This window comes from Rissa tridactyla, chromosome 5 (genome assembly GCF_028500815.1).
Source record: "Rissa tridactyla isolate bRisTri1 chromosome 5, bRisTri1.patW.cur.20221130, whole genome shotgun sequence".
NCBI lineage: Eukaryota > Metazoa > Chordata > Aves > Charadriiformes > Laridae > Rissa > Rissa tridactyla.
In genome coordinates this window covers 73,699,811-73,719,143 of record NC_071470.1, presented here as the reverse complement: position 1 = coordinate 73,719,143, position 19,333 = coordinate 73,699,811, and the positions used below count along the sequence as shown (strand labels likewise).

The 19,333-nt window shown below is 38.2% G+C and overlaps 1 protein-coding gene across 7 annotated transcripts in view; it reads right to left on the bottom strand.

Annotated features, from left to right (window-relative positions):
• The window catches only part of ARHGAP10 (Rho GTPase activating protein 10), a 163,580-nt gene that overhangs the window by 93,476 nt on the left and 50,771 nt on the right, over positions 1-19,333 (bottom strand). For 5 of the 7 annotated variants that reach the window (XM_054202145.1, XM_054202148.1, XM_054202146.1 and 2 more), the window contains 3 exons: positions 6,861-6,932; positions 3,539-3,640; positions 224-334 (listed from right to left, as the gene is read on the bottom strand). In XM_054202145.1, the coding sequence (XP_054058120.1) occupies positions 224-334; positions 3,539-3,640; positions 6,861-6,932 (285 nt within the window). Of the gene's footprint in view, positions 1-223; positions 335-3,538; positions 3,641-6,860; positions 6,933-10,597; positions 10,650-13,758; positions 13,932-19,333 lie in introns of those variants that run through there. The other 2 variants (XM_054202150.1, XM_054202151.1) reach the window with 2 other exon arrangements.

Below are 19,333 nucleotides of genomic sequence, written 5' to 3'. Positions count from 1 at the left end.
ATGGATCCAAATCAACTGTAATTACTGAGGTAAGCTTTGAGATGCCTGGTTAAGTGTATCTGTACTAGGAATTTGCACACATGTAACGAGTACGTTAAATTCTGATAAGTGGCACAATTGCATGTGCTTTCCCAGAAAGCAAGAGCTCCTTGGCTTTTGTCCAGTTGCATTCCTTCTCTGTCCCTTATGAATGACGGGGCAGGCTGAATTCACTGGTACTTACAGGTTCCACACACTCAAATTTCTTCCGCTCCTGTATCTCTTGCAACTTGCATACATACTCGAGGGACAGCTCATAGAAGTGTTTTCTATTCTGCTCCACTTGGTTATCTGCCTGCACACAGAATACAGCTAATGAAGTTTCAAAGACATTTTGCAGACAGCTTCAAAATGACACATGTATAGCACACAAGTGGCAAGTGATAAGATAGTTTTCTCCAGGCTGAGATTTGTTCCTTTACAACACAGCTCATTCATTTACTTTTAAATGGCAGCAGCAATTCCCTTTTACGAGATAACATATGTTGGTTTTAATCATGAGGCTAAGTTTTTTAGAAGTAACACCTTTTCAAGCTTCTTTTCTATGGAATCCAAGCCAAATACATCAGAGCAGGTACTTATGTAGCGCTTTAATAGCGCCGAAAAAGCACCTGCCTAAACAGAGAGGGGGCTAGCAGCATCTTCCATTAGAAAAGTGGGAAATCATCTCTCCAGTCAAACTAAGGAAGAAAATGTTATTGTTGAAAACCACGTTGCTGGTACTGTAAGCTTTACTCTATAACCGAAATAACTGCTGTAAATAGCCAGAACGCTACTGTACCCATCCCACACCTTTGCTCACTCTGACTGGCAAGAAAAGCAATTAAAAAGAGTTGACTTATTGGTGAACTCTTCACAAGTGGATACTTCATAAGTTTCCGCAGAGCATTAAATATTTTAAAATGCAGCCTTATTAGCTGTAGCTGGTTTTAAGCTCAGCTTTCCTAAAATGCCAACACCATATTGATGGTAAACAGTTATATTTCAGCTGCCATTCACCTGTAGATAAATATTTAACTTTCTAGCATATATGTATTATTTCATTAAGTTAATAAGGTACATGTGCCCTCGTTAAACTATAGAACTTCAAGAACTGGGTAATGGAAACCTTTATTAAAATACATTAAAGAAACGCTACAAAGGGATACTCTATGTGATTAACACTTAGCCTTTGCCCATGTGATAATACCAGTTGCTTCTACACTAAATTACAAAAGGGAATGGAGAAAGGGTTAGGTGAAAGGACCAGACTTACTATCATACGCTCTCTCTCTTATATACTGAGACTATATCCTTCAGGCAGGACACTGACTGCTGTGCTTTAAGAGGATAAGTCAAATTAGCTTTAAGACAGTTTTGCCTTAAGATGTGCTTTGCTGCTCTGTGCTAGAAATCTGTCAGCAGTTAAAGGGGCATAACAACAAATGCCATTAAAAAAATAAAGCACTGATATGCACATCAGTAAGAAAACATGTTTCAAAAAGCCAAACCATTCAGATGCATCCTATAAATCACGCAGCATCAGAATTGCTTTGGAGTTGTCAGCAAAGTTTCTAATGATATATACATGTACTGAAGGGTAGCCATAGAAAAACACTATGAACTGGCTCTGCTGGGACATCTGGCTAATCGATGGTAAGACTGTCCTAGATACACCAAAGCCCCACATAAGCCTGTTTCTATCTCTCTTCTTTGCTTTTCAGTTGTTTATTGCTTCGGTTGCCTCCCCCAAGAATACAATACCCAACACAGCCCTTTTATTAACTCCTCTCCATTCCCCTGTAAAGAAATTATCACCTCTCTCCTCAGTTTTTTTGAGGGATGAGCCTCCCCGTGCACCCATAAAGTTCGCTCACTGTTACACTGTACTTTGTGTACTGCCAAAGAAATACAGAAATAAGACACACACCGAGCCCCAGTGAAGTTTCAGGAACATCCCTCCACTGAGAGAATCAAAGGCTATGTTAATATAAGACACACTCCACAACACGGCATGTTTTTCATCAATTTTTTGTCAAATTTATACCTGCATACTTTATTTACTCCAGTCAGGAACTGACACAAGTATAATAATAAATTAGGAAGCTCCTGTGCAATTACATACATCTATTTTCTAAGCTTTGTGCAACAAAGCTTTTCCTATTTAGCACTCTGACAACATGCTGCAAGTCTTTTTTTTTTAATTGCTTATACATTTATACTCCAAAATTAAATGCACAAATGAAAGCCCAACTGAAGAATTTCAGAATTTTTGTTCATGAAACTAGGAAGGACATTTAAAACCAATCTATTTGCTCATTCTAGTATTCACACATGCTCTAGAACTTCAGACTGTATTCGATACAGCTTCAAAATGCCTCATGCAGGCATTTTGTACTTTTCCACTGAGGTTAGGTTTCATTTCCAACTTTGAAATATGGTTCTCAATGTCATCAAGTAAGAGATCATAATTAAAACTTTTTCATTTTTTCTGCATCAAGTTCTTTGGCAGCTGATCAATTTGATAAAAGTACAGGACTTGAGACAGGAGCGATTCCCATTATAATTCATTGGGACAGCTCAACACCCCAAAAGTTCATGCATACGAGAGCCTATGTGGCAAACACACTACTGAGAAGTAACATCCTAGTGAAACTCAAGAACAATTAGAGTTCTTAAGTTCCTACCTAACTTGCCAGTTACATTAACCATTTGTTATGAAAAATGGCATAGATTATTTGGGGTGGGGTAGGTGGAAGGGAGAAGAGTTATCTCTGACGAAAACATTAAGTGTTTAATGATACAAAGTATAAATAGACTAAGCATTAATAATTCTGACATAATTACATTTCTCTGAAAAAAAATCCCTGTGCCTACAGCAAGTCTCTGCAAGATTCCTCTGCTGTCTTCTCACGTACTATTTGCTGCTGTTTGAGAAATAAAAGCTATTACAAATAAGGATGATGATGATGATGACAAACCCCACAGGGACAGAAGGAATGCCAGGCAAAACAGATCTGTTTTTAAGTTATAAATTGTCAACAAACTTTTTCTGTAGCATTATTTGAAAAAAAATAGATCTTCAAAACATGAGAAAGTAAAAAAAAAAAGGCAAAACCCCACTTCCTTCAGGAATACAAGTCTTGCTGTACTTTGCATTAAGCATTAACACAGGACACTTAGTCAATACATGCAATGCAATGCAAACTGCATATATGGTAAAGCCTCATAAGAAATGCAGAATTTTCCACAATATACTTGCACTTTGCTATTCCCTTAACTATATAAAAAAAAATTAACATGATGTTTAGCGCTTCATACACACACCAAGTAAAGGCCTCGATTCAGAACATGGTAGGGGTACACCACTAAGTTCATCAAATACTGGTTTTCTCACTAACCTTTCCAGTTGACAGAAATTTTTCTTTTACCACTAAGAATGCTGGGTTTGCATTTGCATAAAATATGTTTACCTATTTAAAAGCTTTTAGCTTGCATAAAAAAAGAGAGGCAACAATACCTCTTGTAATTGTAGCTCTTTCTTCTTAGCTGATAAATTCAAATGCTTTTCTAACAAACTGTAGTTCTTCTCAGTCTCTTTATCAAACTTCTTCTTTTCCTCCTAGAAACAAAGTAACGTTCATTTATATATATAAATGTAAGAAAAGCCTCCTTTTCTCTTTTAAAATCCTTCTTTTAAAATTTTAAAATCAGAAACAAAGAGAAACAACCTGTCATAGCTCCAATAACTAAGGAAAACTACGTTTCCAACTAATTTTTAAAATTTAAACACTAACTTGAAATGAAATCCCATTGCATCATTCTGGTGAAGGTTATCACGTGAATGCTTACATCTTCTAAGTTAAAAAAGCCAAAAAAAATTCTCTTCTTGATTTATTGCATCATCGACATAATCTTGTTTTTGAATACAGGACTTCAAGGGAAATATCAGTTTCACTGAAAAAAAGAACTTTCTACAATCGACAGGGGAAAAGTTCCAACAGTTCCATAGTCCAAAACCGAAAGTGAATACAGCTCCATATTCCATAGGATTTCTTGGTTTTAAAGCCATACAAAGACCTCTGTGCTGAATTCTTGCTTCTACCAGACTGTTGTTGCCCCCGTGGAGAAAAAAGAAGGAAAAAAAAAAAAAAAGTAAAAAAAGAAAAATCTCCATAAAACATAAAATCACACTAACAAAAGAGGAACTCCCACAGACACATACAAATATCATTTACACGTGTAAATCCATTTCTCTGACCATCAAAAGAGGGACAGCCATTAAATGTTTCTAGAAAATCTCAGTTCTTGGATCTAATTTAGTAGAAGACACTGTAAAACAACCCTTTAGTTCCCTCAGTTCTAGTTTCCTAACTCTGTGTATTAAGACAGAAGTCACTACTGAGAAAAATCAACCCATCAGTTTTGAAGCTATTTCTAGTACAACTAAATGCAGTTGAAAATAATCTAAAATAAGTAAAATCAAGTATTTAATTATATATTCAAGAACTGACTCGACAGAGACACTTGGTCATTTTTTTTCTCTTAACCTTTCATTTTTGATAATACTATCTATAAGTGGTACATGTTTTTGTTCTCTGAAGGATTGGATTCTGAAGATGGCATTCTTTTAAAGAGGGGATCTAAGCTGTTTAGAATTGCTTCTCAGCAAGGGTTTTTACCAAAAATGCTAGTTTTTTCTCCATTATGAGTCTAAGAACTTCCTTCAAAAAAGCAGCCACAATATTCCTTACAAACTGAGAAACATTAAGATACACATATGGTGTTAGTGTGGTTAGAGATAACATATTAGCATATGGGAAATCAGGAAGAAAGTAGGGGTGGGGGGGAGAAATCAGTGTGTTTATATTTGCAAAATTTTCATTGATCAGGTCAACATTTGAGTGCCGCCAGAGAAAAAAAGAGTGCTATTGACTTCTAAGTAGGCAAAGACAGAAACTCTACACGTGTAGTCTGGGATTAGAGCAGCAATGCCTTTTACTAAGGGGTAATTCAATAAGAGTCTCAGCTTCCAGCACTATGGAGCTAAACTTTTTTCCTTTTCTTTTTCTGCTTAAACCTAACTCAGATCATTTCATCAGCAGGGGATGTAAGATACAGGAAAATGTGAGGCAGCAGATTCAACTTTTATTTTGTAATGGTAGATTGTAAATTTTTCCTAAAGCAAATACTGCACAATGTTCCAGATCTATTTCACTACTAGATGCCGTAACTTGGTTTTCAGAGCTAAACAGTATTATATTTCCAGAGTCAGTACTTCGATTACATTGAATAAATATTCAGTTAAGAATATTCAAAGAGTTAAATATTTTAGAGGTTTTTTACCTAAATGTTACACAAGTATACAAGACTGTTCTATTTAAGGTTAACGAGAATTTTGTCAGAAAAGAAAAAAAAAAAGAGGCTAAATCACAAATAAGAGCTTCAGCTTCACAGAAACAGTATACAGGGACACAAGGGAAGAAACATCCATCCAAACAAAATGCAAGGTGTAGACTGTGTGAATGTAACTTGTCATGTTAGAAACATCAGGGACAGAGTTCTGACTAGGAAATAAGTGAAGATCATGAGATAATTTAAAGCATTAGGAGTTCTCACCCCCAAAATGGCAATGTTCTTTAACACCCAAAATGCGTTTGAAATAATCCGTTCATTACAGCTGCTTTTATGACAACAGCTTACATTTAGAACGAATCCTCTTTTTCTTTGGAAGATTCCCTATATTAGAGACCAAGTTTTTATTGTATGTTGGATGGGACATCTGATGTACTTCTCAGAAGTCCATAAAATTACACAAAGCTCATTGTACTATTGAACTGTAATGATTTACGATCAACAGAGCATTTTCCATTCATGAACACTGAAATCATATTCAGAACATGTTAATCATTCCTGCTAAAGTCAAAATGTATAGCGCTCTCATAATTGAAACATTATCTTAGCTATTAAATATCACTGCTGATGAAGTCATGCAATTATAAATAAAACATCTGCAGCATGGTAGTTTAAAAAACGTATGAATTGAGTTTTGTAACAGAAAACTGTGTTAAATAGCTGGGGTTTCTTTTCTTTTCATTCTTTTGAATATGCGTTTAAATTTCTCACTAGAAGAAGGAAGGTAGACGAGTAGAAAGAGGTCAAATTTGTCCTTGTTACTTTTATCGGAAGCTAGTCTGTATTTAATACATGAAGTTTACTTTCTGTGTTTTTTTTTTCTTAAATACACACAATATAGTGACAATCTTAAAAAAAATTATTGAACACTTCCACAAAAAAAACCCAAAAAATACACCAATCCACCAACTTTGAATGAAATCTTGTCTTTAGCCTCTCCGTCCCTATTTTTCCCCACTCATGCAGAGCAATGAGTTATTTATTCAAAACAAAACAAAACAAAAAAACCAAAATAAATGCAATTTTCACTTTGCAGGTTGCAAAAATACGGTTAGAAGTATATGGATGAGCGAGCTCTTTTGAGTAGTTAATATTTTTCAGCCTTTGATTGTGCAACTGCAAGCAAATATAAAGCAGACCAGGGTTACCCTTTAGGAAGGGGGGCTGGCTCTTAGCAGGATTGCTCCTATTCCAGACACAAGAGATAAGGGAGGGGAAGGAGAGAAGGAAGGGAGAGGACACATTCTTCTCTTCTTGAAACATACTTTCCATTTGTTTCTGAAGCAAGTTCTCAAAGTAGAAAATAAGAAGTGTGAATACATGAAATACAAACAACAGTATCTCTCTGCCAAATACATGTCATTACCGCAATGCAATCCAAGTAGAGAAATTAAACAAACTTATCATAAAGACAATGAGGGACAAACCTTTACAGCTCCTAGCTGCTCTTTCCTAAATCTTTCCAAAGGTTTGATCAGAGTTTCAGTAACACTGAGTGCCTAAAGAAAAAAAAGCATGTGTTAGGTTTCTGTAGCCAGGCTGACAAGTCACTTTAGCATCAGCAATAAAAAGATAAAAGCAAGCAAGCTCTGGGGTAAAATAAAAGAGAAGCACGCAAGTTAGGAGCCTGAAGTCCTAACTCAAAAAAATCACATCTCTGAGTTCATTCAAGTTTTCGAAATTTCTATGCCTTACTTCAATCCACTGTTGTGAAAATTAAATCTGAAACAAATGCAGAAATTTACAGGCTGCAGGCAAACTGCAATTGCTTTACTTGTGCCAGTCTTGCAGATCAGGTTGACGGTCTCAACGCCTGAACACCAGAATGGGACACAGGAGAAATGATTTCCGTTTGGGGACACAGACATTTCTGCTGCAAGAACCACTACAAATAACTGCAGAATAGACTACTGAGAAGCAAATAATAATCTTTTAACACACAAAACCATTAGACATAGATATATATATTTCCAAATATTAACATTTAAATACATTAAGAAAATCTTAAGTTATCCTAAGTTATAAAATCGAGAGGTGTGAAGTCAAGAAACAAGAGGTTTAGTTGACTGCATGAGCATCCACCAGTGCACTTATGATAAATGGCCTCATAGCCATACTAAAGAGAAAGAAAAAGGAAACAATACGCCATTATAAGACAGAAAACTGTAGCTTATTAGGTCTGGCCACCAAACACAGTTTTTAGTTCACATGGAGTTTCACCAGAGATGGAACAGGGTTGGGTTTGGTGCAAACAAGACTTAAAATTTAAAACACATTTGAAATTTCAGCAAAGATTGGAACTTCTTAAAGGCAACAACAGCATGGAATAGATGGCAAGAGCACTGGAGGGGCGGAGGAGCAGGCAGGTTCCTTTTGGTCTCAGTCCTAAGGCGGACCCACAGTGTAAATCGTGCCCAGGACCGGGCTTAGCACAGCCATGAGGCTGAGCTGCCAGGAGTTCAGGTAGAGCTCCCTGGAAACCCACCTTAGATACAACAGAAGACTTTTTCTCTCTTCTTCCCCATCCCATTCGCCACCCCCCTCCTTCAAATGTTAAAAGTTTCAGCTAAAACATTGCAGGCTTAAACAAGCCTTCTGGAAAGCTCTTATCATAAAACACAAGTGGGATGTATTAGAGATCTGGCACAAAACAAATCTGAACAGCACTGTCTGCTCCCACCTACCCCTGGAGCCATGCAGGGATTACTGCAGGAGTCATCCTGCCAATTCACCGTAACCAGAGCAACCCAACTTTTTAAACAGCCAGGGCAGCATGCTAACCTATGTAGCTAACTGGAAACCCAAATATCTGGCAAGTCTGGGCCAAACTGCATGTTGCACAGTCATCCACACAACAGATACTTCCTCACTTCAGAGCATTTGTTCCCGTGGCCCAAACTTTTTCTTTCTGCACCCATTTCCCGATTTTGTCAAAAACTCTTAAAGCACCCTTCAGTGCATCCTTGGCAGGAGCAAAAGGAAAAAGAAACCTGACAATTTTGTCCTTCAAAAGTGTAGAGCAGCACTGGGCTAACCACGAGACAGGAGACCCTTGTGTCGAGCTGGAGGGTGAGGAAGGACAACAGAGCAACTTCTGCCATGTCTCCAGCCCAGCAAAGAACTATCCTGAAGAGTTCAACCCTTTGAACTCTTTGGAATGGTCCTCCAGCCACCAAGAGCTTTGGGAATGCTCTTGGCGGCTGAAGAACCATTCGTTTCCTGAGCTGCCTCTGCTCCCACCAAAAGAGTGCCGGCGTAGTCAAATGCCCCAAACACGTGGTGAACTGTGGTTCTAGGAAGGATTTAGCCCACCTGGGAGCCTGTGCACATATATCCTAACTACTCAAGCAGTTACCAGGAGTCTCCAGAGCTACTTTTAGGATACTCAGGTTTTTCAAATTTGGTCAGGCCCCCAAAAGTTTCTGGGAAGTTCTTAAGAGGCTGAAAGGAAACAGCAATTTAGATTTATTATTCGATCAAGCACTAGAAACTGTTTCCTGGGACACAGCAGAAGTGCCTGAGGACTGAAGGATCTCTCCTTGCTGACCACAAGGTCTCACAAGTCAGAGTGGAGAACAGCTCGCAGAAGTCACAGGAGTCCTTCTGTATCGGAAAACTTGGAAGTTTAAATTGTTTCTGCCATTTTCCTCTATACTGACAAAGTGAGGGAGAAAGCTATGAGGCTTCCTCAGAGCAAAACTCAGAGAAGATGATGCTAACTGCCAGCAGGTAAGAGCATCACGGGTAGTGGAATCATTTAAAAGCATTTAAAGGCAGCAACTCAGCACTTAAATGGTCAGAAGGTTAAAAATAAATATCTAACAAGAAATTGCTTATTAGTCGTTTCAACCTTTATACAAAAAAAGTGAAAAGTAAGATCAGCAGGCAGTGAATGTATGCTGGACCTGAACTCCAAGTCCAAGCAAACCACAATACCTTGATGTAACAGAAAGAAGAAAGAAAAAAGGGGGTAAAAAAAACCCCAACCACACGCAGAAAGGCTGTGGTTTATAAACCAGCAGGGTTGCCTGCAAATCACTTGGTCTGCTATGCTCCTGTGCGGCATTAACCATGGGAACCACTACAGGAATTTGTTTGAAGCAGAAAATAATCTTTAAATCAAAATGGGATGTTCCCTCAGTGACTGCCAACAAACAGATTCCACTGCTGCCAGCGGTATGATGTGCCAGTAACTCTTTCATTAAAAGAAAAACAAGCTTCCCCTCCTTCCAGAAAAGACATTTCTTATTTTGCACAACTTAAACTTCTGTTAACAGATGCCTTGCCAGCAGAATTTTGCCTGCCATACAGGTGTTTATGATTTGTCACCCCCTTTGCTTTCTGTGTCTGGGTTAAACAACGGGGCTCCTGAGTATTTCTTGGTGAAGTGGGATTTTATAGATCTTCGGTCATTCTCATGCAGCTTCATTCCAGGCTCATGTGTAAAAATATAAGAGAAACATTTCCTCCTACCTGAAATGAACATGTATGTGAGTTTGTATGTGTATAAATGGAAACTGTCAACCAAAACATGACTGGTAAATATAACAGTGAATTACAGAGCTGCTGTTCTGACTGGCAGAAATAAAAGCAATGTTCATAATCAAAATATGCACTATACAAGATTAAATAGGGAGGCATTTGCGCTGTTTTCCAGTACTTAGAATCCAGTGCTGGTCATGAAAAGCTACAAAAAGATACATACTTATTTATAGAACAAAAACATTATTTACACTGCTATTCATCATTAACTTAGTTTATTTATAACTTGGGAATGCAAACCAACATTTTTTCCTTTTTTTTTTTTTTTTTAAACTATGGATAACAGATCAGTAGACAAACAAAAGTAAAATTCTCCCAGTATAAGGGAAGAAGCTAAGAATTGCTTGAATATATTTGTCATTATCACCTGCACCTTTCTTAGGAATTAGGACTATGTTAAAATGCAAAATTTCCAGGAAAAGTTATATTAGGCATTTAAGTTAAATATTCATTAATATAAAACTGCACATTCCTTCCTCTTTCAACTTCTGTCTTGACACTAACGAATTTTCATCCCTCTACACCTCTAATCCTAGCAGATTACAATGACAGGAATGTATTATTTAAAGGGCACCAAAAAATTCCTTTCTTTACTTTCTATCTCTGGTCTATCCAAACTTACCTGAAAGGAATATATACCCAACTTTAAAATCTGACAGGCAAACTGTGGCAAGTGTAATTCCTAAGTGAATCAATATAAAGGGGTCATGTCTCAGTTAACAGTATCTTAACCAGCTTTACGAACGTCAAAGTTGCAGGAATGCTTTAAGAAATGTTTAACCTGCTGTGCATAAGCGCCTCAGGCAGACAGTCTGAAACTGCTTATGCTATTCCTGTTCTATTTGCTGCACCCATGGGAAGGTCAAAGAGTTAACTTAACTTGAACATAAACCTGGCAACAGCAGCAATAAAATCATCATTGCAATCATCACCTGATGACTGCTGCATTTCTAACAACATCTTAAAGCAGGCTTTCAGTTTTGTGTGTACCTCCTGATTTCATACGCCTTTACAAAACTCCACCTGCTCAAGCAGAAAAGTTGTACTGAATGGTGATAATCCTGACTCTTCCAGCTCCATATTCTTCAAAAGAAGTAACAGGTCGTAGATTAAGGGGCCCAAACCAACATTTCCTAGAGCAGCCCACAAAGGCACTAAGTCCATTAGCAAGCGCATTTACAGCTGTTTGCTACTTCATCAGTCAAGTCAACAAGCTCCAACAAGTAACATACCAGCCAGTGCCGGCCCACAAGATGACTCCATTTAGCCTGTCACTTCTTCCCTTCTCAGAGAAGGTGAGAGTATAGCTGTTTAGGGAGGAACCGCTTCCCCAAACACCTCCTCCTGTGCACTGCAACCTGACGGACGGCACCATCCACCAGCATGAATGCTCCTCATGCTTTCTCCCCCTTCTGCAGTAGGCAGGAGCAGTCTCTCTAAGTTCTTGCCCCCCTTGCAGGCACAACCAGGCTTGTCTTGCAGAGGAGGAAGGCTGCTTGCATGGGCTGAAAAGGAGTATCAACCCACAAGAGCTCTCCCAGAAGCTCAGTCTAGCCCTGCGGCTAAAAAGGCTAACACCAACCTAGGTTAATCAAAATTTGTTTTGCTCATCAGACAAATGCAGCAGTGGTCTCCCAGCTTTCATCCTAAAGATGTCCTTAGACCTCACAGCTTTTACTGGAAGAACTGGAAATTACACGCTGCTCATCAACAACTCTGGTGGTAAGGGAAATGTGCACACTGACTCAGCTCCATTCTGAATTTAAGCATTCTCCCATACAAAACAGGTTTACTGAGAAAGAAAAAAAAATAAGAAGCCATAAACATAGACCTTGCTGCAGACTAGACAGCAACAATTCTCATCCCAGAATGCAAATTAGATGCCAAACAGAAAAGAGGGTTTTATGTTTCCCAGTGCACGATCTGGAAAGATTTAGTTGTAGACAGGGGCAGGATGGTTTCTCCCCTCAACAAAGCAAAGAGGGAGGCCGTCAGTCAGTAGGGCAGAGCTCACGAAAGTGAGCAAGTGTTAATGAAACTAAATCCGGGAAGGAAGTTTTGCCCTACAGAGTGCAACAGAGAACACGGAAAGGAAGACATACCTAGCAGTGATTCAATAACAAAGTAGTTAATGCTGCTGCTAAATAAAGACATTTACTTTCCAATAAATAAATTTACTACCTACAGCTGCACTTCTGCTTACAGAGAATATAGCTCTTCTGTGTTTTTCCCTAAGAAATTGCAACATTCAACCTAACAAAAAAGTTGATTCTGACACCGCCAATGTTAGGGGAGAGGGAAATATATAAAAATTGTTTTTTCCTCCAAAAAGCTTTCCTGTTTCACATCATGATTTGTTACTGAAATTTCTCAAAGCATTAACATCTATGCCTGAAACCCTGTATTATTTAACTTTGCAGATACAATTCCACTACTGAGGACATGGCGTGTTACTTGCAAAGTCTTAATCTCTATTCTTTCTTTTCCCATGAGAACATGATTTGCTCTTACAGTTACACGAATGTGCTCCCAGTTGGTTGCAAGTCCAACTCTCCTGTCAGTATGCCCTGCAGACAGAGTGGCATGTGTCTCTAACCACTTCTTAGCGCTGGTTTTGTTTTTAACTGGAGCACCGATGATTGCACTCAGTGCAACCCACACCCAGAACTCATTTGTTTGTTTTCAAATGCAAGTTTTCTTCTTGTAAAAGCATCTGGACTTTCTCACTGCTCTAGAACTTTCCCTGTAGCTTTACAATCTTAAATAATGAAAGACCCTCAGCTACACATTGGGACTACAAACACTGGTATTTAGAAGGACTGGAGTCTATAGACTAAAGGATTTTAAAGGGGGTCTCACAGCACATTAATACTTGTGCATCTTTGCATGTGTGCAGAAGCTATAAAAAAGAAGTTATGTCTGTTCCTCTGGGTTCATTTGCTGTGGAGGGAGCCATCTGGTAACAAGAGAATCCGGGGGACAGATATATCTGTCTTGGATACAATCTATTTTGTAGGTTTCTGAGATGCCAGCAGGTACCTGTAACAAAACAAACCACCTTTGTCTTAGCTGTTCCAGAACACTACCCCTGGGGTTTGGTAAGATGACAACAACTTTCTCAAATTGTTCCAGGGTGAATTTCCTATAGATCATCTGTCCACTGCCCCACAAGCCGCCATGCAGGCACACTCCTGTGCTTTGCACTTTCTAGCTCTTTTAAAAGCAGCAGCCTCGGCTTACAGAGAATATACTAGCAGGACTCCTGGGTCCCACCTTCTAGCCAAAGGTTATTTCCTGTTCAGTGGAAGTTTATGACTGATCCAAAGGACAGACAGCTAAAAATGCCTCTTAGGACCTAGCCACTATGCTGTGCTCTGCTCTGAAAGACTGTGTGAATTGATTCACTTGCCATCAAACTGCTGGCCTCAAAAATTAATCGGTACCATAAGCAGACAACAACAACAACAAATTCTTTAATTTTTTTTAAAAAGAGAGAATTAAAATTAAGACAGTAGTTTTTAGGAAAGACTACTTAGTAAAACCTATTTAATAGTCCTGGCTTTTTAATAAGTTCATTCTTATGAAATACATTCCACTACGAAGAGAAAAATACTACAAAGTCATAAACATAACAAACAGGAAAAGAAACAGAGACAGAGTTTCACAAATAGCAACAAATCAGCTTTTCCTCATCCTAAGCAGAGGAAAGCTGCGGGTCACCCCTCCAAAGACAGAGCTTCTCATAGCAAGCCCGATACGCAAGAGCTGAAAAGTGGGACACACCGGAACATTGGTCTGGTTCTTGTACAAGCAGAGAATCACTTCCAGTCCACGTTTCGAAATCAGCAGTTGTATGAAGATCTTGACAAAGCGAAAAGGCTCCTCAGGAGAGGAAATAGTATAATGCCCATTTTCTTCGTTCATGGAAAAGCTCATCATTGAGCAAAAAGATGCCACTGAAAGGCAAGGAATCCAACAGCAAACAACAGCTTCAGTGTTCAGTCAAGAATGAACTGCTCGATTATTGTCAGCGCTGTCCTCCACAAGAAACAGTGGTGTTATTAACAAGCAGCAAAATCCAAACTGGTGACAGTTTTACAATGCAAATTCCAAACATTTCCCATTGATGAAATAACAGAATGAAAATTCTTTAGTGAATTATGTTGATACACAGGAGACCACAAAATTATCTGGAAGCAGCAGCTAATGGTAACAGAACTTTTCAGCCATATTCACTCAGAGGTAGGAGGAACGCCCCAGAACTGGCTTTGTACTTTTTTCCTATTCTATAGACAACAGTCATCTTTATTTTATAGATTCATGTGCACAAGTTCATATGTAACTCACAAAGCAATTTCAGAAGACCGTATGGAACATTCAAAAATAGACAAATATATAAATCAAACATTCAATGTCAGGAATCACCAAAATGTAAGAGATATGCCTCAAGCAGTCTTAATTCAGCATTCGTGTTCCATATTTTGATAATTATATGATTGCCCTCTGGCCTCATGCCATGCAGAGGAAAAAATGAAGGCTGGGCAATGAGATATGGCAGCAATTGTTCTGGTTTTTTTCTAAAACTGGGAAGGGTTTTATTAAATTGGACGATTTACAGGAAGGAAAAAAGGGATCTAGGTCCTGTGATTAAAGCAGTCAAATGCTGTTCCTGAGAAATTCTGTTTTATCTGTGTCTCTGTCTCTGCATGTGAGATGTTCAATATGCCGTTGGCAGCCTAATTTTTCAGAAGTGATCACCAATTATGTCTTTTTCACTGTCTTAGCAGATATATTTAGCAGTCTGCGCTGTCAGTGGACTTAACAGGATCTGAACATAGAGAGTAGTCTATAATGCCATGAACTCTTATTGAACAGATCTTGAATGCATCTTACATCCAAAACTATTGGATTTTTTTTTTTTACCCTAAATCAGCAAGTAAACTGATTGCTTCTTCATACAGATTTCTATAGATTACTGTGAAGACAGATTTAAATTTATGAACCCTTAAATATCCATATGCAGAGGACCAAAGAAAAGCTCAGAAAAATTAATACCACCATCTTCCAGCAGAGTAGGAACAGGTAAACTAAATGCAAATAGTCACTGAACAAAAGGTAATAGTAAGCTATTCATTAACACTGCGCGTTAAGTGAACACTTAACCTGTGAAATAAATACTCAAATATTTAAATACTTCATGATAAGAGGTAAGTATAAGTGCATATTTGCACAGTTTATTTAAATTCTACCTTTAACCTTTTGAACATATGCCTTTGAACCTTAACAACTTGTTTTAACTTGGGAAACCACAACTGCGAAACCTCTCCCCCTCTTTTTTTTTTTTTTCTTTTTTCCTTTTTTAAAGGGGAAAAAGAAGAAGAAGAAAGAATAAAATATTGACTTCACCAAGATATTTCTTTAAAAGTCCACAGAGAAACAGTTTCTCATATTTCATGGGAATATGCATTCAGAGAGATGCTATTTTGAATTTGATTCTGACAACAAAAAAGGTGGGGGGGTGTCAAAAAAAAAACCCACTGTGTAGCAACTTTTCTCTGAAGATATCTGAAGAAATACAAGTGGCGCCAAAACCATAGCAGGAAATAGAAGAGACTGTGTCAAAGTAGTCACAGTAAAACAATGAATTTATATTGTCTCAGAGAAATGTCAGGAAACATAGTAAGGTGAATATAATTATATCAGAAATCCTATTTAAAGGGAAACATGATGGAGTAAAACGGAAATGCACAAGTACTTAGGTACAAAATTAGAAAGGCTAAGGGAAAAAAAAAAAAAAAAAAACACAAAACATTTTATTTGGCAAGGGGCAAAGAAAACCCTAAAGAAAAAGGGTTCTTAATATGTACTTCAGAAAACAGAGAGAAAGGAAGCTATAAAAACATTATTTAGCTGGAAAGAGACTTAAAACAAATCAACAATTTATTGTAAGACAATGGCAGATTTTAATAATCTTCACAAAGGAAAAAATCTGTTAATTATAGCGAGTCATCTAACAAAGTAGGAAAAAAAAAAAGTATGTTAAGGAGAGTAAGGATTTCTTAAGAACAATTAGATGTATTCTTACATTACGCAACTGAAGAATTAATTGCATTCAAGTCAGAAGGGGCTTCGCTTTAGAGTAGTTTAGGAACTCGGCAAAGCAAACTAAAGGAAAAGGCAGCAAAGTCCCAGAGGATGGTAGCAGAGCAAACACAGCAGCAATTTAGAAGCGAGAAGAAGAGGAGAAAACAGGAACTGAGAAAGTTACAGACCAGATGTAGCAACTCTGGTACTCTGAAGTCCTGGAACGCACTATAGAAAGTTAAAAGTTACTTTGAATTTGTTAAGAACATCATCTAGTTTTCTTTTTGATATCAGCACGGTAGCCAGTCTCCTCAATGAAGTTTTCAATGCTGATCCACACAACAGTCTCAAAAACCAAGGTAGTGACCTGGTTTTAACAAATACACCACAGGAAGAATGAGAAAACAACATCCTGGTTGCAAAACTACCCTGAAAAATACCTATTCAGCTAAGAGGACATTTCAAGCATCACACAGAAAAGAAACCTATATCCAAATTGGATCCTGCGTGATCCAATTTTAAGAGTGACCTGCCAATAGTAGGTACATATCTGTGTAGTGATACATCTGTGGAGTGACACAAATTCAAGAGAAAATTTTAGTGCTTTCAGAGAGCAGGACTGAAAATCATTTTGACATAAAAGAGAGATGGTCTAAACTCAGTGTAATTCAATTGAATAAGGAAAAATACAGATGTAAAACACCACTTTGAAAGGGCAACAGTGAAAATACTACTCTGAAGGAAAAGTGATCAGTTTTACTCCATGACTACTGTAGAAAAGTTCCTCAAAAGTTCCCAGATTAATTTGCAGTAAAGTAGACTTAGGACGGATATTAGGTGGCAAAATAGAAGAATAAGCATTGGACTAAACCTAGAGAAATCCCTGTCCCTGAAACTTTTTTAAAAAATAGGTTAAACCAGCACTTATCGGGGATCATCTAGGAATACCTGACCGTGACGCAAGTCACACCTCTGGCATGGCTGCAGGCAAACACGGCCAACTAGCTCGCTCCTGGCATGAAAGTAAGCTGAGACACTACTAGACAGGACCGGAGACATTGATGGACACGGCTCTTAACTGCGAGAGAAGCTGACAAAAGTTACAGATGGCACCGTGAGGGGCGACTGGACTTCCAGTGTGGTTAAGGGAGAGTTATGTGAGAAACAGCTGAACTTCAGAAGCAGCTGAAGGGCAGGATGGAGGACCTCCAGGGAGTGGAAGCATGTAGAGCCAGCCCATCAGGGTGACCGCACTGGTAGTGCCACGTACTGCTGAGATTACTCAGGGAACAGTACAAGCTCTATCAAATTTGGTTATGATTTAGCAAGACTGGTATCGAGAGGGAAAAATAATTACGGGCAGGCTGCTCATTTGGGAGAAGACTAGATGGAAGAAGGGAGGTATGGAGGTGGTAAAAAGCAAGGTGAAAAGGAGGAAAAGGGATAACAACTACAGGCGACCAGTGCCTACCAGGTAGCCCTGGCGCTGCTCATCACTGCAGCTAAAATGCGGGCAGCCAGCAAAGCCTGTTGTTCTGAGCCCATCATAAAAATCAAAACCTGCTTCTGCTGTCAGGAGAACTGGGGCTGGGAGGGACGTTCAGTGATCTCCCTGGCAAGTAGGAGAATGGCTAGGTAGCCGGACAGAGTATCTTAGCATTGCCATGTTGGTGTTTGTTCATCCCCAACCTTCTCCTATTAGCCTTGTGAAGTTCCCTGTCATCCTTGCACTTCCGTGACACTTCTGTAATGTCAGAGGAGCAGAATGTAAGTCCTACGACTCCATCCACGCTTAACACATGAAAATCACTTCCAGAATATCTTCAGGGACAAAGTGACCTATTTCTTATCTGCCCTGGAGAAAGTCACCAAGCTACCGTGCTGTGGAAAAACATAATTTGTTTTTGTACTGGCTGCTCCATAATAATTTCAGTGAAATGTTCAGATTGACACCGAATTCCCTTTTCACAAGCAACTAAATCCTTTGACAGTTGGGGTATAATTTCAGCAGCCTTCAAAGGAGATGGGAGAAATGGTAAAACCATGGAAATGCAAGACTCCAACATTTGAATGAAATTATTAAATATCCACCAAATAAATATTCACCAGACAAATGATAACCAAACATGTAAACTTATGGTAAACACTAACAGGAAGTTTTATGAACTCTGGATTCACCACAAACAATACTTTCAGAAAACCATGAGAAGTGTAGGTGATGAGTATTTAATTTCAGTTTAGAATGTATTTTAAGCGCATTTTTACTATACGGTTGCGAAAAAAATAACTCTTTACACAAATATCTAAAAATTAAAATGTACAGCAATATCTGAAATGCCCTTAGTTTTATAATAAGTCATTGATTTCTTTAATTTTACTTTATATGACAAATATCTGCAATTCTGCACTGAAACTGAAGTGAGCAGTCAGAAACCTCCTGGTCATCTTCAAAATGGTAAGGGGAAAAAATGCTCAATAAGAGCATTCTTAACAAAGACGACTGAATGCTTTTGAAAAAATCCTGCTATATACTTTACATCTTAATGGAAAATCTTTGGATCCCTGACCTGATTCCAAACATCTGTGAGTGCAACATGCCTGAATATTCTCCATGGGAGTATCCCTCGAGCTCATGCCACTGTTAAAATATCTATTGAGAAGTTAAAAAAAAAAAAAAAAAAGTCAGAGCAGCCGCCTCTGAAAGTGATCTTTACCAGTCACTGTACAACCATTTTCTCAGAGACTTAGGGCCCCTGCTTTATTAACTCACTCTAGAAATGATACATAACATTTGCTAGACTACAGCTGAAAAGGCCATGCATCTGGTAACTCAGAGAATATATTCTTTCTGTTTCAAATTAAATATTTGCCCCACAATATTTTATACTCCCCAGTTTTTCATCAAACTGTCACTGTTCTAACAGATACTGCATTTCATACTTTTCTTATCAGGAAACTGACGTTAATTAGCTTTTAGTGTGATAATACTTTCTGTGTAAGCATGGGCAGCATACCAAAAAAATAAGTAATAATGTTTCGTGGCATTCAGTCTGAAAAACAAGAATGTTTCACTATACAGACAGACAGCACAGGATTCTGTGCAGCCTATTGTGTTGGTAACCTATTACTGCTAAATATCTATTGACACAGTCACTGAAACATGCCACATAATTCTGAAGTCCTGAAGCTGACATCTCTCAAATATCTGATATCAAAATAGCGTGGAAAATAATTTGACAGGCTATAAAGTATTTTCCATTGTAAAACTTACCAA